Source organism: Cyprinodon variegatus, unplaced genomic scaffold, assembly GCF_000732505.1.
Source record: "Cyprinodon variegatus isolate N-32 unplaced genomic scaffold, C_variegatus-1.0 Scaffold11, whole genome shotgun sequence".
NCBI lineage: Eukaryota > Metazoa > Chordata > Actinopteri > Cyprinodontiformes > Cyprinodontidae > Cyprinodon > Cyprinodon variegatus.
Window position 1 is genome coordinate 1,345,471 of NW_015150464.1, and position 17,590 is coordinate 1,363,060.

At 40.7% G+C, this 17,590-nt stretch overlaps 1 protein-coding gene across 1 annotated transcript in view; it reads right to left on the reverse strand.

Moving 5' to 3' along the window:
* Positions 1 to 8,441: 8,441 nt before the first annotated feature.
* Positions 8,442 to 17,590, reverse strand: part of LOC107088489 (sorbin and SH3 domain-containing protein 1-like) — a 73,127-nt gene continuing 63,978 nt past the window's right edge. The window contains exons 20-28 of the mRNA XM_015380700.1: positions 16,917 to 16,963; positions 16,693 to 16,807; positions 15,919 to 16,044; positions 15,641 to 15,835; positions 14,966 to 15,487; positions 12,977 to 13,072; positions 9,987 to 10,174; positions 9,726 to 9,832; positions 8,442 to 9,446 (exon numbers count right to left, since the gene is read on the reverse strand). Of these exons, the coding sequence (XP_015236186.1) occupies positions 9,379 to 9,446; positions 9,726 to 9,832; positions 9,987 to 10,174; positions 12,977 to 13,072; positions 14,966 to 15,487; positions 15,641 to 15,835; positions 15,919 to 16,044; positions 16,693 to 16,807; positions 16,917 to 16,963 (1,464 nt within the window). The 3' untranslated portion in view covers positions 8,442 to 9,378. The remainder of the gene's footprint in view (positions 9,447 to 9,725; positions 9,833 to 9,986; positions 10,175 to 12,976; positions 13,073 to 14,965; positions 15,488 to 15,640; positions 15,836 to 15,918; positions 16,045 to 16,692; positions 16,808 to 16,916; positions 16,964 to 17,590) is intronic.

Here is a 17,590-nt window from a genome sequence, read left to right on the forward strand (position 1 = left end):
TAGTTTGTACAAACTAAAAACTACTTTGCCGCAAACCACAAAACGTGCAAAACCATAATTTAAATAGGGCGTCTCCAACAGTTTTGCACCTGCCACCAGTTACGCAATCACTCTTGTTAAATCACCCGCAAACCATGGTTCAGCCCCTTGCGCAAAATTCCAGTTTGCGAGCGCAAATTAGGCTACTGCACGCAAAATTGGATCTTGATAAATCCGGCCCTGTGTGTGCAAAATTATTCAGCCCCCTTGAGTTAATGCTTTTTAGCACCACCTATTGCTGTGATTACAGCTTGAGGTATGTCTATCAGTTTTGCACATTGAGAGACTGAAATGTTTGCCCTTCCTTTGAAAACAGCTGGAGCTCAATGAGGTTGGGTGGATAGTGTTTGTGAACAGCAGTTTTCAGTTCTTACCACAGATTCTCGATCAGACTATATCTGGACTGTGACTTGCCCATTCTAACACCTGGATACGTTTATTTGTGAACCATTCCATTGGACATTTTGCATTACGTTGTGGATCATTGTCTCGTTGAAAGGTAAATCTCCATCCCAGTCTCAGGTCTTTTGCAGACTCTGTCAGGTCTAAGCACCTAAAACATAATACATACATACAGGGAAAGAAAGAAGGCACAGAGACAATTAATTTAGTTTTACTCGCGAGGAGAGTAGGAAGAAACTGCGGAGTTTACAAATCTCCAACCCGGTTTTCAGCTTTCTCTGCCCTATTTGTTAAAGTTAGGGGGGGTCCCTAATTACACAAGCTGAGGTTGTGCTAAAGGAATAGGAAACAAGGAATACAATTCAATTTGCAGCCTCAGTGAACAGGTCAATTTGCATTTAAATGTCTTGCAGTCAAATGGTCCGAGAACCTCCTGGTTTCGTTAAGCTTGAGCAATACTTCCTGAGAGTTGACCTACTGTATACTGCTTGTGCAACACCTCTCTGGAACAGTAATATGTCACACATTATACATCATAAGCACAAACATTAAGTATCTTATACATAATTATTCCAACAGACTCCAACAGGTTTTATTCCAGAATGCTCCTGTTTTTGGGTCCGTCCATCTACCCATCAATTTTAACCATCCTCCCTGTCCCTGCTGAGGAAAGGCAGGCCCAAAGCCTGATGCTGCCAGCACCATGTTTGACAGTGGGAATGATGTGTTAAGGTCGATGAGCTGTGCTGCTTTTACGCCAAACATAACTTTTTGCATTGTTGCCAAAACATTCGATTTTGTTTCATCTGACCAGAGCACTTTCTTCCACATGTATGCTGTGTCTCCCAAGGTGGCTTGTGGCAAACTTTAAACAAAACTTTTTAAGGATACCTTTAAGAAATGGCTTTCTTCCATAAAGGCCAGATTTGTGCAATATACAACTGACTGTTGTTCCATGGACTGAGTCTCCCAGCTGAGCTGTAGATCTCTGCAGTTCATCCAGAGCGATCACGGGCCTCTTGGCTGCATCTCTGATCAGTCTTCTCCCTGTTTGAGGTGAAAGTATAGAAGTACGGCCATGTCTCCATAGATTGGCAGAGGTCTGAGGCTTCTTCCTTTCAATATTATTGATGCACAGTCCTCCTTTGGATGTTTAAAGCTTGGGAAATCTTTTTGCATCCAAATCTGGCCAAATATCTCGGACCTGCCTATATATTCCTTGTTCTTCATGATGCTCTCTGCACCTTAAACAGACTTCTGAGATGATCACAGAGCAGGTGCATTTATATGGTGGCTTGATTAGACACAGGTGAAATCTGTTTATCATCAATAGTCATTTAGGTCAACACTGGATCATTCAGAGATCTCCACTGAACTTCTGCACTGAAAGTAAAGGGGCCAATTCCTTTTGCACGCCCCACTTTTACATTTTTTATTTGTTAAAAAAGTTTATAATAGCCATACATTTCCTTTCACTTCATGACTGTGTTCCATTTGTTGATTCTCCACAAAAAAATTACAATTTTATATCTTTATGTTTGAAATGTGGCAAAGGGTGAAAAAGTTCAAGTGGGGCCGAATATTTTTGAAGTCACAGCATATCCCTTGTCAAAAGGACTTATTTACGCATGTTTTGCATAATCATTTTTTGTTGGGATCTATATTCCTCGCAGATAAGTCACAAACTCTGAGGTTATGCATTCTAGGTCACTACGTTTGCTTCTTCCTGGTTATAAACACGTTTGTTTTCCAATTTCTTTTTGCCCAGAGAGATTTCAGTCATTAATGATAACCAAAGTAGCTTATGGGGCAAGAAATGACCAGATTGGACACATTGTAGTTTAAACTGTTTATTAAATATTGCATAATACCGAAGTCACAGCAGTGTGTAGTATCTTTATTTTATTATTGTTAATGTAACATCACTGCAAATCAAAGCAAACAAAACCAAACCTGTTGCAGGTTGTGTATCTCATCAAACTAACCCAATTATTTCAATAATGAATCATTATTTCGAAGCACGGCGTCACACTCTTATGTACGGTAACAGACAATAGACCATGGTTACACTGAATTATGACCTGATACATTTTAGTAAAATTCCCCCCTCCCTTCAAAAAAAAAAAAAAAAAAAAAAAATCAAATTAGAATGACAAATGAGGCAGAATATTTGTACGTAATGCAAATCATTATGATGCATAAAAATGGCAGCGAAAAACATGATAATTGGTGTCAAACTTTCAGTGCTGCTGTGTAACGCTCCACTCTGTGCTTTGCCACAAATCCTTCATAGTAAATAATCCACCGTAAGAGAGCGAGAGCCCAGTCTGACGCTCTCGCCGCTTACAGCCTATCTGCTTTATTTTACATATTTACAACCCTTCCCATTTTCACCCAGAATGAAGTTTAGACAACGCTGCCTGCATCACATTCATATACTCAAACATTCATTCACCCCCTGATGCTTTATGGAGCACAGAAACCCTGCTGGGAGCAGTTCTGACTCATTGATTTTATATAAGGTGTATAAAAAAAAATCTCTCTTTTTATGATGGAAAAAAAAAAAAACAAGCTTTTACAAAGATACAAATCGTCACACTCTCAACCAGCCAAACACATTTATGTGAAGCTGAGGTTATAGAGGAGCAAGCGTGTTGTGGAGGCCTCTGTGGTGAAACAAAACACATGAACATTATATCACTGCAGTGCAGGCAAAACCCACAGTGCAGCGTATTATCACAAGCTCTCTGAGGAAATACTCTGTAGCCATGGGGGCACAGCAGTCTAAGGGTAAGAAAAAAATACAGAATTAAATAGCAAATAAATGGAAGGAAACACTGATTGTACTAGTAATAAAACTGACTTCATTAATGTTTATTTCTTCACCTTATGTTTATCTACAGTGCTTAACTAAAGTATGTGCAAACCCCCAAAAAGTTTTTTTTCCATCCAGTCAAATCACAACCACAAATTTCATCTAATTCATGAAGGACCTTTGAAAGTTTTATGTGGCACTGATGATGTTTATCTGCATTATTCAGACTGAAAATGTACAGAGAGGGAAGACAAGCTGCAAAGGTCAGGAATCAAATCCAGACGACTGAATTTGTGATATACCACTTTTACCACTGCCCGGAAAACCTGTTTAAACCCTGGAACAATCGCCTATTAGTGGCAGAGGGAACAGCTCACTGACGCGTGTCTTCTTGGGTCAAATGACTCGGCAAGCGGCCCGCGTTAAAATCGCCTCGGCTCCTATATGCATGCTGTGGGAACACCAGAGCCAGGTTAACCGACTAAATTATGTTTTACCATTGAACGCAACATACGAATGCCGTCTGATCTAGCCGAAAGATCGGAAAGATAATACAGCACAACAAAAAAAGCACATTTACTACGCCCTGGCTTCCTCATATGTTGCTCTTCATTGTTTACTTTCCTGATTTCTGTTGCACTGGTGACATAATCAATGCTAACCAAGCATGGTGGTGTCATCAAACATGCAGGTGTGAGGGGAAAGAGGCAGCGACGGGTTAGACCCAGCTTTTTTTTGCCAATAGGGGCGGAGACAAATGCCGGAAGTTAGCGGGTCGATGTCGCATGTTTGAAAAACATGCATTAACCCGGTATTTTCAGTAGGAAAGAGGCTATAGCCTCTATATATCGCTTCAGGTGGGATTTGGTGCTTAATCTTAAAATGGAGAAAAATTTATTAATAGGTTATAACTCTTTGAAATAGTAACCTAAAAACACTATTTGTATTCATTTCTCTTTCCTTTGATATTTCTGATTATAATCCAGTGTCGCTAATCAACTGCCCTGTGACAAAGGAGAACATCAGCGAACAAACAGCATCACAAAGACCAAGGAGCACAGCAGACAAGAGAAGTTTGAAGCCAACAAGATCTAAAAGAGCGCTGCTTAATCCCTCAACTGGAAATGGAAAAAGTATAGGAAAGACGGGCAAGGGGAGCTTTAAGCAGCAAAGCATCCAAAAATAAGCTGGTAACTGTGGTGAAGATGCAGAGGTTAAAAGCTCACTTGGAATAATCTCTTTACAGGACAATTATTAGAAGTCAAATCCTTTAATTTGGTCTTTATGATAAAGGGACAAGTGAGTTAGGAGTTAAACATGTAGAAACCAAAGTAAGTGAATGGGAGAAGTGAGATAGACGAAACCGACAGAAGCAAAGGTCAGGAAGTATAAAGGAAAATGTACATTTACACTAAAACCATTAAAATGAAGCGGTAGTATCATGATTTGTGGATGCCTTTCTTCATCTGCTCAATGTAAAGATGGATAGAGCTAAAATTAGAGTAAATCTGGCAGACAAAACATGAGGCTACAAAAGGCTGGGATTGACTTATATCCTTACTAAACATACAACAAAAACTAATTGATGACTTAAAGCAAAGTGTGAACATGGATTATAATGGCCCAGTCAAAGTACAGACCAAAATCCAGTTGCTAATCTTTGGCATTACCATTCTAAATGGGCTTGACCTATTTTACTGAGAATGTAAGGTTAATTCTAATAAAACAGATTGGAATTTGTGGTTGGAAGTTGACAAAATGTAAATAGGATCAAGAGTTTGAATACTTCTGTGAGGCACAGTGCAAACATTTGAAAGGGTATACCCAGCGATGGTCGGCTATTTGCATTTGAGAAACTATGGTTTTAATCTTAGCAGAGCCCTGATCTGCACCAAATGGGTTGGAAAATACCTGTTTAGCAAATAAGCCATAAACTACAGCCTGAAGCCGCTCTGTGCAGGTCATAACACGCACTAAAATGTATCTGCAGTACAATCTGACAGCTTTGTTCGGCACTAATATGCACAGAGCTGAGATTGACGAAAACAAGACGTACTCTAAATCCCCCCTCTAAAAAAAAAAAAAGATCAATAACAGTCATTGTTTTCGTAGGTAGGTTTCTGTGCAACAAGTACGTCCCGGCATGTTGTGTTGATGCACCGTTCCTGCAGGAAGACAACTCTGATGCTTTCAGAACAGAGTTTATAGCTAAATCAGATGGGAAGATGAAGATGGGCTTTCATGCTCCAGCCTGATCTTACAGTGCATGCAAAACATTTGCAAAAAGAAAGAATAATACATGTTTGTATTTGGAAGGCTTCTTTTACAATCTTTTTTAGAAAGGGTACAGTTGAAATGGCTATATGCTTTCTCAAAATCTCTTAAATTACATTCCTGGACACCTCACTGACTAAATAATAGATGTATTTAATCAGATTAATCTGCTTTATCTTGTTAGGTGGGGACGAACAGGAAGTTAAGTGCTACCACGCCCCTCTAGTAGTTGTGCTGAAGGCGTTGGATCGCTAGCTACCTTAAAGGCAAAACCTAACCAAATTGAAAGTCTGAATATTCAGTTATGCTTCACTTTTAGAACACATGGAACACAGTCAGTGTGTCGTCTTTATAAACTACAGAAACAAGGCAATACTGAAACGGCATCTGAAGCATTTGGATAACAATGAGCTGTAAAAGCTTTGACGTTCCCCCACTAACAAGACATCTCTGAATATATGGGGATTTCATTTAATTAAAATAAAAGCAAAAAACCCAAAATTAGATCAGTTCCTGCAGCAATCTCTTTGATCTTGTCCTGTTAAAGGGCATATATCATCACTTTGAAAAGACCTGGTTTTCTAATTAGATAAGTTATTAAAAGAAAATAATATTAAAAAAAACAACAAAAAAAACAAGGTTTTTGAAGATTATCCTCACTAAAACAGGAAGTAACGTCCATATATGGATGATGACGCGTCGTCTGGGACTTCAGTTTTCTGAAATCTCTTCTGTTAATCACAGAAAGTATCAGGGTTTGTTTTTTTTTTTAGAAAGAATGAGTATTGTGAGGGAAACATGTGGCATTAGGATAAAGTTTGCATTCCTTTATGCAAAGATCATAAATAAATGAAACGTGGGCAGAGGGTATTTGGGTGGGGGGGGGTTCTCTTTGGAGGTAAATCCAACGACGGAAGACAGATTCCCACACATAAAAAAGAAACTAATATTGTTTAATTATGTTGAATTATGAAAGAAAAGGGGAAATGTGTTGTTTGTCTCCTGATAGCTGGGGGGAGAGAACCCAACACAACAGCAACCCAGAGGGGAGTCAACAGCCAGACCGCCCAGGTGACAGCAAAAGTTGTGTGTGAGCAAAAATATGGATAATTTTTTTACTTTAACAATGATTACATGTGATTGCATCTTTGTTTTAATCAGTGTCTGAATCAAAAACAAGAGAGTGAATTATAGTATTGCTGCCATCTTCAGCTTGACCCCTCCCTCCCTTCCTGACTTGCAGCCTTAGGGCTCTGCACAGAGCATCTGAATCCCTATAGGGTGCATGTTTGCTGGGTTTCTGCTCCCTCAGATTTCTCCTAATGTTCTCCAACTCACTTGAGAGATCACCAAATAAACTCTTTAAAGGCATACTATGCAACATTTTTCAGTTAATTAATGTGTTCCATAACATTTTGGATGATTAAATGAGTCATTTCAGGTTGAACAAAGGTATTCTCGGCCGCCCTGGTGGTCTGTGGTAGCCTGGGTGCCAGTCCGAACTTAGTCCCGCCCACAAGGTTTGAGTTCGGGGAAGTTCGGTCTGGCTCTGCTCTATAGTAGCGCGAGTATTAAAGCCCACTGTCAGGCGATCCAATCAAATTGTCAGGGCGGGCTTTATACGATGATAGACAGATGATCAAGAGTAACGTTATCAACCACGTGACCAAAGCGCGCTTGGGTGACAACAATAATGGCTGCCGCTGGAGAGTTGAGGTGTGTAGATTCTGCTATTAGGTCTGTTCTAGAAGATATCGACAGCAAATTAATTTTAAAAGAGGAACAGAGAAACGCGATCAAGTCTCATCTTCTTATTCTAGGCGTGAAACTGCAAGCTTTGATTTTTGTGGACAACAACTATGCCTCGCTTAAGAGACGTCACGCACTCCGTTGCTCTAATTGGTTGTAGGTCTATCCAATTGAGTGCAGAGGCATTTTTTTTCCTGGTTTGTTCAAAACACGCCCCATAATCACAGCTCTATGGAGCAGCATCAGACTCATATTCTGACTAGAATTGAGTCGGACTACGTCAGGCTAGGTCTGTGGGGGAAATACCGCACTTGCAATTGCAGGAGCACCGACCCGCACCCACAGGCTCAGAAGTCTCGCGAGAGTCGGTCTTGCTTTACGGCGAGAACTGCTACACGCCCCCAGTTAAAAGCATGCTCGTTGCTAGCACAGTGACGATCTTTGTGCAGTGCTGCTTTCACACCGGACGCAGCAAAAGCAGCAAAATCGCGTCTGCTGCTTCATTTTTGCTGCTTGTACCAGTTAGTTCTGACGCGTGGCTGAAGAAGCTTTGCTGCTCTGGCTGCGCGGTGCAAAAGTGTGTCTGACGCGCGTTGGGCAGAGCTACTCTATCCTTTCTCTGCCTTGCAGCTATATTTGCTGTGATCAGTGGGAATAAAGTAGTTTTAATATGTTTTTAAGTGAGAAAATACACCTGAAAACGTAATCAGTGCAGTCAGTTCATCCAGATTATCATCCTGCCTTACAATATTTTTTCTGTCGGAGCCGCTCAGACCCCCACATACCAGCGGTGCGCCGACAGTAGGAATCCCTTCATCAGCAGCCTCTGGCCGGGTCGCCTCCTCGCGGTTCACCGCGGCAGCTGGTAGGGGTTTTTCATCTAAATAATCCAAACTGCAGGCAGCAGGATAATAAAAGCGAACATATTCTGCTGGCAGATTTCTGCATTTTAAGTTAATTTATGCGTCAATAAACTGTTTAAAAGGAGCGATCATAGCGCTCTGATCATCAGTGCTGTGTCTCTCTCCCTGCCAGCTCCCAGATCAGCTTCTCTGATTGGTTGACGCGGCGCGTCGAGCAGCAAAAATTCAATTTTTCCATCTCGAGCAGCAGCGCGTTTGCGGCGCGTCAGATGCTTAGTCATTCGTTGCGTTCGCCTGTCTGCTAAGCTCAAAACAACCGCGCCTGGCTTGACGGAGAAACCAGGAGAAAAGCTGTGCATATTTACGACAGTGCACTTTTACTTTTGCCCTCTGGGGGGAGCCTCGCTGGAAAATCAACACCGGTTGCATAGTATACCTTTAACTTCAGTTTCTATGTGCAGACTTAGCTACCACTGCTTTAGCCTTGGATGGATATTGTATTGCCTTGATGCCCAAGACTGGTTTTAAATTGTAAAATTTTCACTTATCCAAAACATTTTGCTTTATCTGAATCGCCTTGCACTTTTTTAACATTTAGAAATAAATCTGACTCTGTGTAAACAGTAAAAAAATATATATTTCTTAATGATATATGCCCTTTAACCTTTGCAAAATAAAACAAATTAAGGGGAAAATGTCCGTTTGAACTACAGAAACCTAAAAAGAAATCTCATAAAAATTTTACAGTAGGGAACTTCATCTGATATATTTCTACTTTTAAATGAACAACTTCCACAAATTTGCATCACACCTCTGGTTTTGAAAGGTAAATCGTGACAACGAGCTTCAATTTGCATCACATTAAAAAACATTTCTTCCTCCTCCGAAGTCCTTCATAGGTGAGAAGATCCGCTCTATGATCCTCGAGCTGCTCTGATGCTCTAGACTGAGGTGCTACATAAACACGGACGAATTGGAAGCTAAAATCTGTGCAAATAATTGTGTGACGTTATTCTCCGGTGTTGAGGACGGAGTGAGTAATGTGTGATCGGTGGTTTGGGCCACAGAGCCGTCCCCCTCGTGCAGTTTGACATACCCCAGGCCACACTGATCACTTTCCTGGACTAAATGTGTTCGCCCTGGCCTGATGACTATTCTAACCAACAGCCATGCGCAGTAGTAATAACTTTCCCAAGCTTGACAGGCAACCATGTGTTACAGGCAGATTAGATATGGTTACAATTTCACTTCCTTCACGTAATTCCCAGGGAAAGTCCCAAACTGTTTTGTCCTCTTTGATGTGCCTGTGGAGAGAGGAAAAAAAAGTGGAGTAAGTGAAGGGATTCCTTTTAACGTGTAGCTGACAAAAACAGCTGACAGGCCTCATCAGCCCCAATATTTAGCTGTCATGCATTAGAAACTCTATATGAAGCAATGCAAGCCAGTGACGTGTGGTTCTCCTTCTTCAGGAGCTTAGGACATGAACGTCACACGCTTTCAAGCCTCTGCTGTCGCTTTACGGAAACCCTGTATGGATTGATGTGCTGCCGTGAGTGCGAAGGAATCCTTCCTGCAGGACGTACCGACAAACCAGCCGTCATCGCATTTTTCCATGACACTGACGAGGTCTCCTTCCTGCAGCTCCAGCTCGTCGTCGTTCTGAGGCACATAACTGTACAGAGCCTGGAAGCTGCAGCGGCGACACGTAGGGATTTTGTTAAACGTGCAAACCAGCGGGGACCCCCACCAAATGCGAGAGGGGGTCAAAATAAAAAAAAAAGGGCTTTTTATGAAATAAATAAATAGATAAATTGAGGCGTGAAACAGAAAGTAATCTCACTCACATTCCACAGCTGAGACGGCTTGGCTCCGGACTGCTGCTGTGGGACTGGGGTTGCTGGGAAATGATGAGAGATTGTTTACTGGGGTGGGGGTGCAGTCTATGCAGAGAGTCATTATGGTGGTGGGACAGGGTGCTGCAGTACCTCACCGAGGTCTCAGCAATATTCAAGATCTCATTACACACTGCCTCCTAGTAGTAGAAGAGTCGCCAGAGAGAGACATACAAGAGTCCAAGGAGGAGGCCGACGTGAACGGGGTGGGGGGGTTTAAAGGAGTTAGAGGGAAGTGAAAAGCAAAGGCAGAAAAAAGTGTGTTTGGGGAGGGGGGAGTAATCCATTCAAAGCCAGAAGGAAAAGTAGAGATGTTGGAAGCCCAGGAGGAGAGGAATGAAAAGGCAGGACATCAGGCAGGAGCATGTAGACAGGAAACATGAAACCGTTAGTTCCTCTTTACAGGATGTTAGTCTGTGTGAGCATGCAGTTTAAAAAGGGAAGCTGATGGTTACAGCCTGACATTTTAGGTAATAATTCACTTTCTTCCTGAGCTTCACATAAAGCTGCTTCATGCCGGATGAACGGCGTGGAGCAGGAGGAGTTTGTCAGCTGGCTTTATGAGCTCCGTACACGACAAACGGAGATGCTTTTAGATAGTTTTTGATTCACAAACTCAACAAAAACTGCAGCACAAGGATAGAATGTTTTATTATAGATTTAGAATGAAGGAAAGTCCTAATTAATAAAAGTTACACAAGACCTTTTCAGCCACAAAAAGGCCCTAATGATTTCCCACTATGTGGCTACTATCTTCGCATAAGTCATGGTTTTGGTTATATTCTGCTTTACTTTGCTCTATGTTTCCTATTTTGTTGTAATTTCTAGATTTATGTTATTTCTCATGTTTTTCTGTTACCCTCTTGTGTGTGTGTGTGTTCCTTTCCCCTTGGCTCCCTCGTTGTCTCCTCTCACACCTGCTCCTCGTCAGCTCGTTAGCCCTCCCTTTGTCTCTGTCAGCTATTTATGCTCTCCCTCTGCTCTCACTCTTCGTTGGTTCCTTGTTGTTGCTGGTCCTGTCATCGCTGTCATCGTCTCACCTCGTCTCTCCCTGGCTCCTTGTACGTGTTTTCCCTTGATGTCTCCGTGATTCTGGTCTGTTACATTTTTAGTTGGATTTTTGGACTGCCTTTGTTAACCATTTTCATCCTTAAAACTACAAATATTTACCTCAGTCTCTCTACCTCTGCATTTGGGTCCTCCAAACCTCAACCAAGATGTGACAGAAGGAACCAACAAAGAGTGAGAGCAGAGGGAGAGCAGAGGGAGAGCATAAATAGCTGACAGAGACAAAGGCAGGGCTAACGAGCTGACAAGGAGCAGGTGTGAGGAGAAAACGAGGGAGCCAAGGGGAGAGGAACACACACACACAAGAGGACAACAGAAAAACATGAGAACTAACATAAATCTAGAAATCACAACAAAATAGGAATTTAACCAACAAAACTAGGAAACGTAGAGCAAAGTAAAGCACAATATAACCAAAACCATGATAGCATCCCACCTCAGGTGAGAAACGTGTTAAATAAATTATAGACTCTGGCTGGAGCCTTTTAAAACGTTTAAGCTTCATCTATTTTGTTGATTTAGATTCATTTTGATGCAGAGAAACTGGACTCCTCCTTCGCTGGAGGATTTTTGGTTTAAATTTCAGCAGTATTTAGAGCTGTTCAAGTCTTCATCTGCATTAGAAAGCCCATCAGAAGAAAAAGCCCAGAGCATAATGCTGCCACCACCGTGTGCATCTGTATGCATTGCGTACCTTCTGAATTTTTAGTCCAGAAAACAATAAAAATTTGCTTTGAGTCTATCTCAGCATTTATAAAAAATGCCTTAAAGCTTTTACACCTGCCATTAACTACAGAGATCTATTTGTTTTCAATTTTTCAACTTAGAGCTCATGTTCCTGCAATATGTGGCTCCGTTGTCACCTTAGGAATGTACTAGTAACAATGTTTTGGTTTTCTTAAGAGTTTGGAAACTATGTGCTTTTTGCTGCAGACATGTGGGGAAAAAACAAAATCATCTCTGGTCTGGAAGTCTGCCCAAAGGCTGACAGCATCACAAAAGAGGCTGCAGGAAGTTCTAGTTGTGTTGAACCAGATTAGAAAACCGAAGCCTTATCTTATAAAGACAGAATATGGGTCCTGCTAAACCCTTGTTGGAAAATGGGTTATGGTTTAAAAAAACTGGATGTTTTCAGACCGATATTTGGTATAAAAACAACCTCTGTTTGTCACCAATAACCACCTTCAACAGTCCTTACAGTAGAACCTTATAGTGGCTGCATCATACTGCGGGCTCAGGTTCCCTCAGCTAGAACAATGGCTTTGATTTCAAATTGAATAGACATTTTAAAATAAAAATAATAATATAATCTTCTCTAAGAGAAAAAAAATCAGCTTTTAGGTGAAGACTATTTAAGTAAAACTGATATTCCACAAAATAGTTAGATAGTAAATACAAAAGACAGATTAAGAAGAAAGAAAGTCCTCATATTAGAATGCAGTGCCGATTTCAGCCCTCATTTAAAGAACCATAATACTGGGCAGCAAAATATCTCACAAAGAGATCAGGATTTATTACTTTGAATCATAGAAATTTGAAATGAATCAAACAACATTCTTCATACTTCTAAATACAGGTAAAAAAAAAATTTTTATTTTACATGTAGAGAAAATCCTCAGTGTGCAGCATCTTTTCATGAACCTAGCTTTGGAAAGAGTTAATTCTTTTAGTTTTCTTATCCATTATATAAATCATGGGTTATAACTCTTGGGAAGAAAGCAAATTTCCCCAAAATGTCAAACTTTTATAGAATAATTGTTTAATACTTTCCTTCATATCAAACAAGAGGCACAGCTTAAACATCTAATGGGATTTATAGATAAAATGAGGCCTTTCCAGGGGGTTTCAAGTGCGCAATTTTTTTACCATCTTACCGCAAATGAATTAACATTGTTGTTCTCCTGGATGTCATACGGCATCACGGGGCTTCTGGAGATCCGTCCGTGATGGTCGGCCTCGTTCTTCATAAACTGCAACACAAAAATCAACAAAGACACTTTTTTTTAATTAAAGGTTTATTTTACCAAACAGAAACCTGCATCGACCTCACAACACCTTTGCACTGGAAAAACAATAAAGAAATAAGTAAAAATGTCTTAAATTAAGTCTATTTACCGTTAAATGAAATTATTTGCCAAGGGAATGAGTATTTTAACTCTTTAAATAAGATATTTAGATAAAATGCACTTGAAATAAAACATTACAATTGTGTTTTCTTATTTTAAAAGTAAATTGTATTGTCCCATTGGCAAAATGTCTCTTTTACCTTTTCAATTCAAGAACAAATAGGCTTATTTTAAGAAAAAATGACTTCTCTAGATTTTGATTTTTTCAAGTGTGGTAACAGAATTCCGTTGATGACACCTAAAAATGGTCACCAGCAGTTTGTTTTGCATAAACCTCCAACATCCAATGGTAGCTTTGCATGGAAGAGCATAAAGTAACGTCAGGATAATAAGATAAGCGACATTAGAAGCAGATCTGTTCTGTAAATGCAAACTTAGTATCATCTGTGATGATATAGACAGTAAAACAAAACGCCTGTCCTGGTCGAGACAACATTAGAAAGCACAGGAGCTGGTTAGCAGGTTCTGTTAGCATCAGTCCATCATTAGAAAAAAAAAATCTATTTATATTAAGAGCTGCCATGTCTTCTTGGAAAGCTGCCTTAAATGATCCGAACTTTTATCCATGTTCTGTTTAAGCACCGTGTCAGAAATTGGAACCATTCCTCTCCATAAAGTCTGCCACACACAAACACTGTAAAACCACTCCATGTTAGTAGTGCACACAACAGCATGCAGGCTTGCAGACCGTGAGCAACATCCTTGTTCTTTTACAACACCAGCAGATCTTTAACTCTTGGTCAAACCAACAGAGCCTTATAAAAATTTTCACACCCTTTGTTTTTTTTTGTATAGATTCTTTTCACATGACAATCCCAGAATTTTATGTATTTTAATGCGAGTTTTGATGAGATAGACCAACAGAGAAAAAATAAGAATTCTTGTTAAAGGTTTTTTTCTAACAAGAACAAAGGAATCCGAAAAGTGCGGCATGCATTTATCTCCAGTCTCCTTTAAGCAAATAAGTAGTAGAATCAGCCTTAGGCGGATTACATCAATAAGACGTTTAAAATTAAGGATTTTGGACTTCTACACACTCATATTTATATAGTTTTCTTTTTGCAAAACAGCTAAAGTTCAATCAAACTGTATGGAAGCCATCTGTGAAAATCAGTTTTCAGGGTATTGCTTTATATTTCAAGGCAGGTCATTGGTTTATTGCATCAGACACTGCAAAAATGATCTAAAAATAAGTAAACATTTCTTAAATTAAGTGTTTTCACCCTTAATTTGAGTAGGTAAAGGAGAAATTTTACTCTTAAAATAAGATAATTAGATAATATGCACCTGAAATAAGAAATGCAATTGTGTTTTCTTATTTTAAGTGTAAATTGTCTTGTTCCATTGGCAAAATGGCTCTTTTACCTCCTCAATTCAAGAACAAATGCACTTATTTAAAGAAAGAAAAAGACTTATCTAGATTTTGATTTTTTGCCGTGAGATAAATATAAATATTTATCCTCTTGGATATTTTTTTATCCACTTTTTAAAATATGCTCTAATTCATGTTGATTTTTCAAATCTGATCTCAGAAAAATGCATATAAGTCTTTAGTTGTAATGTGAAAAAAAGTGAAAGTATTAAAGGTATGAAAACTTTTTTAAGGCATTGTATAAGTTAATTGCACCCATTTAGAATAAGATTGACACGAACTCATCAGAACAGCTAGTCTAGAAACAAACAGTGACCCGGAAACATTTTTTCCAGAGTGAACACCGCACACCATGCAGAAGATACCTCTGCAGGGCTATTGTGTCTGCTGCCCAGGGCGGCGCGACCCCTGTCCCCCTCAGTGCTCTCCCCCTCCGTCAGCTCCTTCTCCCCCCTCAGCCAGCCCTCCAGCACCGGCCCGCTGCTCGGGCTCACGCTGCGCGAGAGGTGAGGGGAGGAAGAGTGGAGCAGGAAGCCCTCCCCCTGAGGTGGAGTGAAAGTGAGGAAGGGAGTGGCTGAGCTGGGCCTCGGTGGGTACGGTGGGGGCAGAGGGGAGGCTGATGGGGAAGCCATGGGGGAGATACAATACGGGCTGCCGGTGACATTGGGCACGGGGCTGGCAGAGTAAGGTGGAGGCAGGTACTCGCCCCAGCGGTAGGACACGCTGGGCAGCGGCGGCAGGGGAGGGGTCGGGGCAGCGGGAGGGCTCCCACCTCCCACGGTCAGAGAGATCCACTCAGAGGAGACAGCGTGGACCTCAGGGGACACGGATCGACGGGGGGAGCGAGGGAGAGGCAGGGGGGAGGTAGTCAGACGGTTACGATAGAGCTTTACAGCACAGCGGGATCAGGATGGGATAGAAGGAAAAAGGAGAGAAAGGATGAAACAAATTCCCCACAAAGAGCAATGAAGTGAACAGACATGAGGGGACATCATCATTTATGCACTCCGTATGCTGCCTCTACCTCCACCGTGCCTCACCTGAGGGGAAGCGTTGGTGCTGCGCTGCGGCGAGTGGCTGACCGGAGGATCCGGGTAGTCCACCCCGTTTTTGACTCGCGGCCGTTTGTGGACCTCCACGTAGGTGACGGGGAAGATGCCCTGCCGATTAGTGCCGGAGATTTTACCCTCATACCAGTTCTCATCCACTCTGCGGATCAACGTGATACGTTCACCCTGCAGAAACACATGACGGGGTCAGAAAACACGCAAAACACAGCCGACTTGTTTCAATACGCAACTAAAGAGGAGTAAAGTACCTTCCTGAAGGACATCTCCACCACTGTGTCTCCTTTGAAGTTAAAGCGGGCGACTGCCTCTCCGTATTCCAGTACCTGGACCGGGGCGCTTTTCTTTGGCTGGGCTTTCTCTGTCGGAGGGAGGAGCTGCACAACAGAAACAATGACAGCAGGGCAATAAAATAGGCCTCTTAGTTTGACTAACAGTTTATTTAAAACCTTCATTATCATTCAGGTACAAGAAGCAGGTTGTTTCAAATATAAACAAGCGTTGTAATTAATTAGAAGAACTGAAAAAGTTGAATTCTCTTCATTGCAGAAGCTTATTTATTGACAATGAATTTTTGTTAATTTAATTAAGAGAAATTTCTTATTTTGTGCTAAACAATGAGGAAGACTTTTGATTTATAGCTGTTCAGGAGAAATCCTCTCCAAGGTGTGAAAGCTGGCCTTTTTAAGAGCGATCGATTTAGGCATATTAATGGAAAGTTGAGTGGAAGGAAAAAGTGCAGAGAACAATAAAAAACAGGGACAATCCCAGTCATTCATACATAGTTAATGGACACAGCTTTTAGCAGGCTTACATTTCTGTATTAACAATAAATTTCATATTTCTGGGTATAGCCTGCTGAGATTCTCTAAGAAAAACTATTTTGGGTTTAAAAAAAACATAAAATGAACACGAATAAACTGCGGAATGATGTGCTCCACCTGGATTTTACAGCGACACACCGATTTATTGTACAATAGTTTATCAGAGCCGACGAGGAATAAAATAAAGCCGAATGAACCAACCTCCACGTAACTTCTGGGAAAAATTCCAACTCTTCCGTGATGTTCGCCTTCATACCAGTTCTGATCGACTTGTCGGATAATGTACACAATATCCCCCTTCTGAAACGGTAATTCCCTAAAAAAAAAAAAAAAAAAATACCCACCACAGCCAGATAAATCAAATTGTTGTAGGAATGAAGTTAAACACACAGGTTATTATTATGATTTGGATTATTTTCGCTTACTTTAGGGTTTCTGCCCTGAAGTCAAAGCGTGCCATGGCTGGAGTTCTCTGTGTAGAAAGGAAAAACAAATCTGTAAAGACTGTTATTATGGTTATGCTAACGGCATCATCAAACCTTGAACTATTTCAACATTTCATTTAGATATTGGTCTGTTGGCCAACCCTCTAGTTTGTGCAACCAATGCTTCAGGAACAATAATTAATAATTACACAGCTGAGCTCCGAAAGGAGAGCGGTTCTGATCCAAAAGTGCTGGGTGGTCTATAGAATTATGCCTAGGGATAAAGTCCTTCAAAAAAAGTAAAAAAAAAACAAATTCACTGGACTTCGTTTCCAAGTTTGATGACGCTTCGCTTCATTCCAGGAAGCTTTCTCAATTAAATATGTCAGAAAAAGCGTTTATTAAAGAGGTTTGTTTTCAGTCTTCTGAACCGTTTTCAGGTTTTATCTGCAGAGGTCTTTAAATAATCATCTAAAATATCCTGACATTTTTTAGAAAAGGTCATGAAGCCATGTACTGTAACAAGAATCCAAGGGCCTTGGGATGGGAAATGAGAAATGAGCCCACAGCATCACAGAACCTCTAAAACACAGAGGGCATAAGGAGCTTTAGCATATTTTTAGTAGTGTATATATATATATATATATATATATATATATATATATATATATATA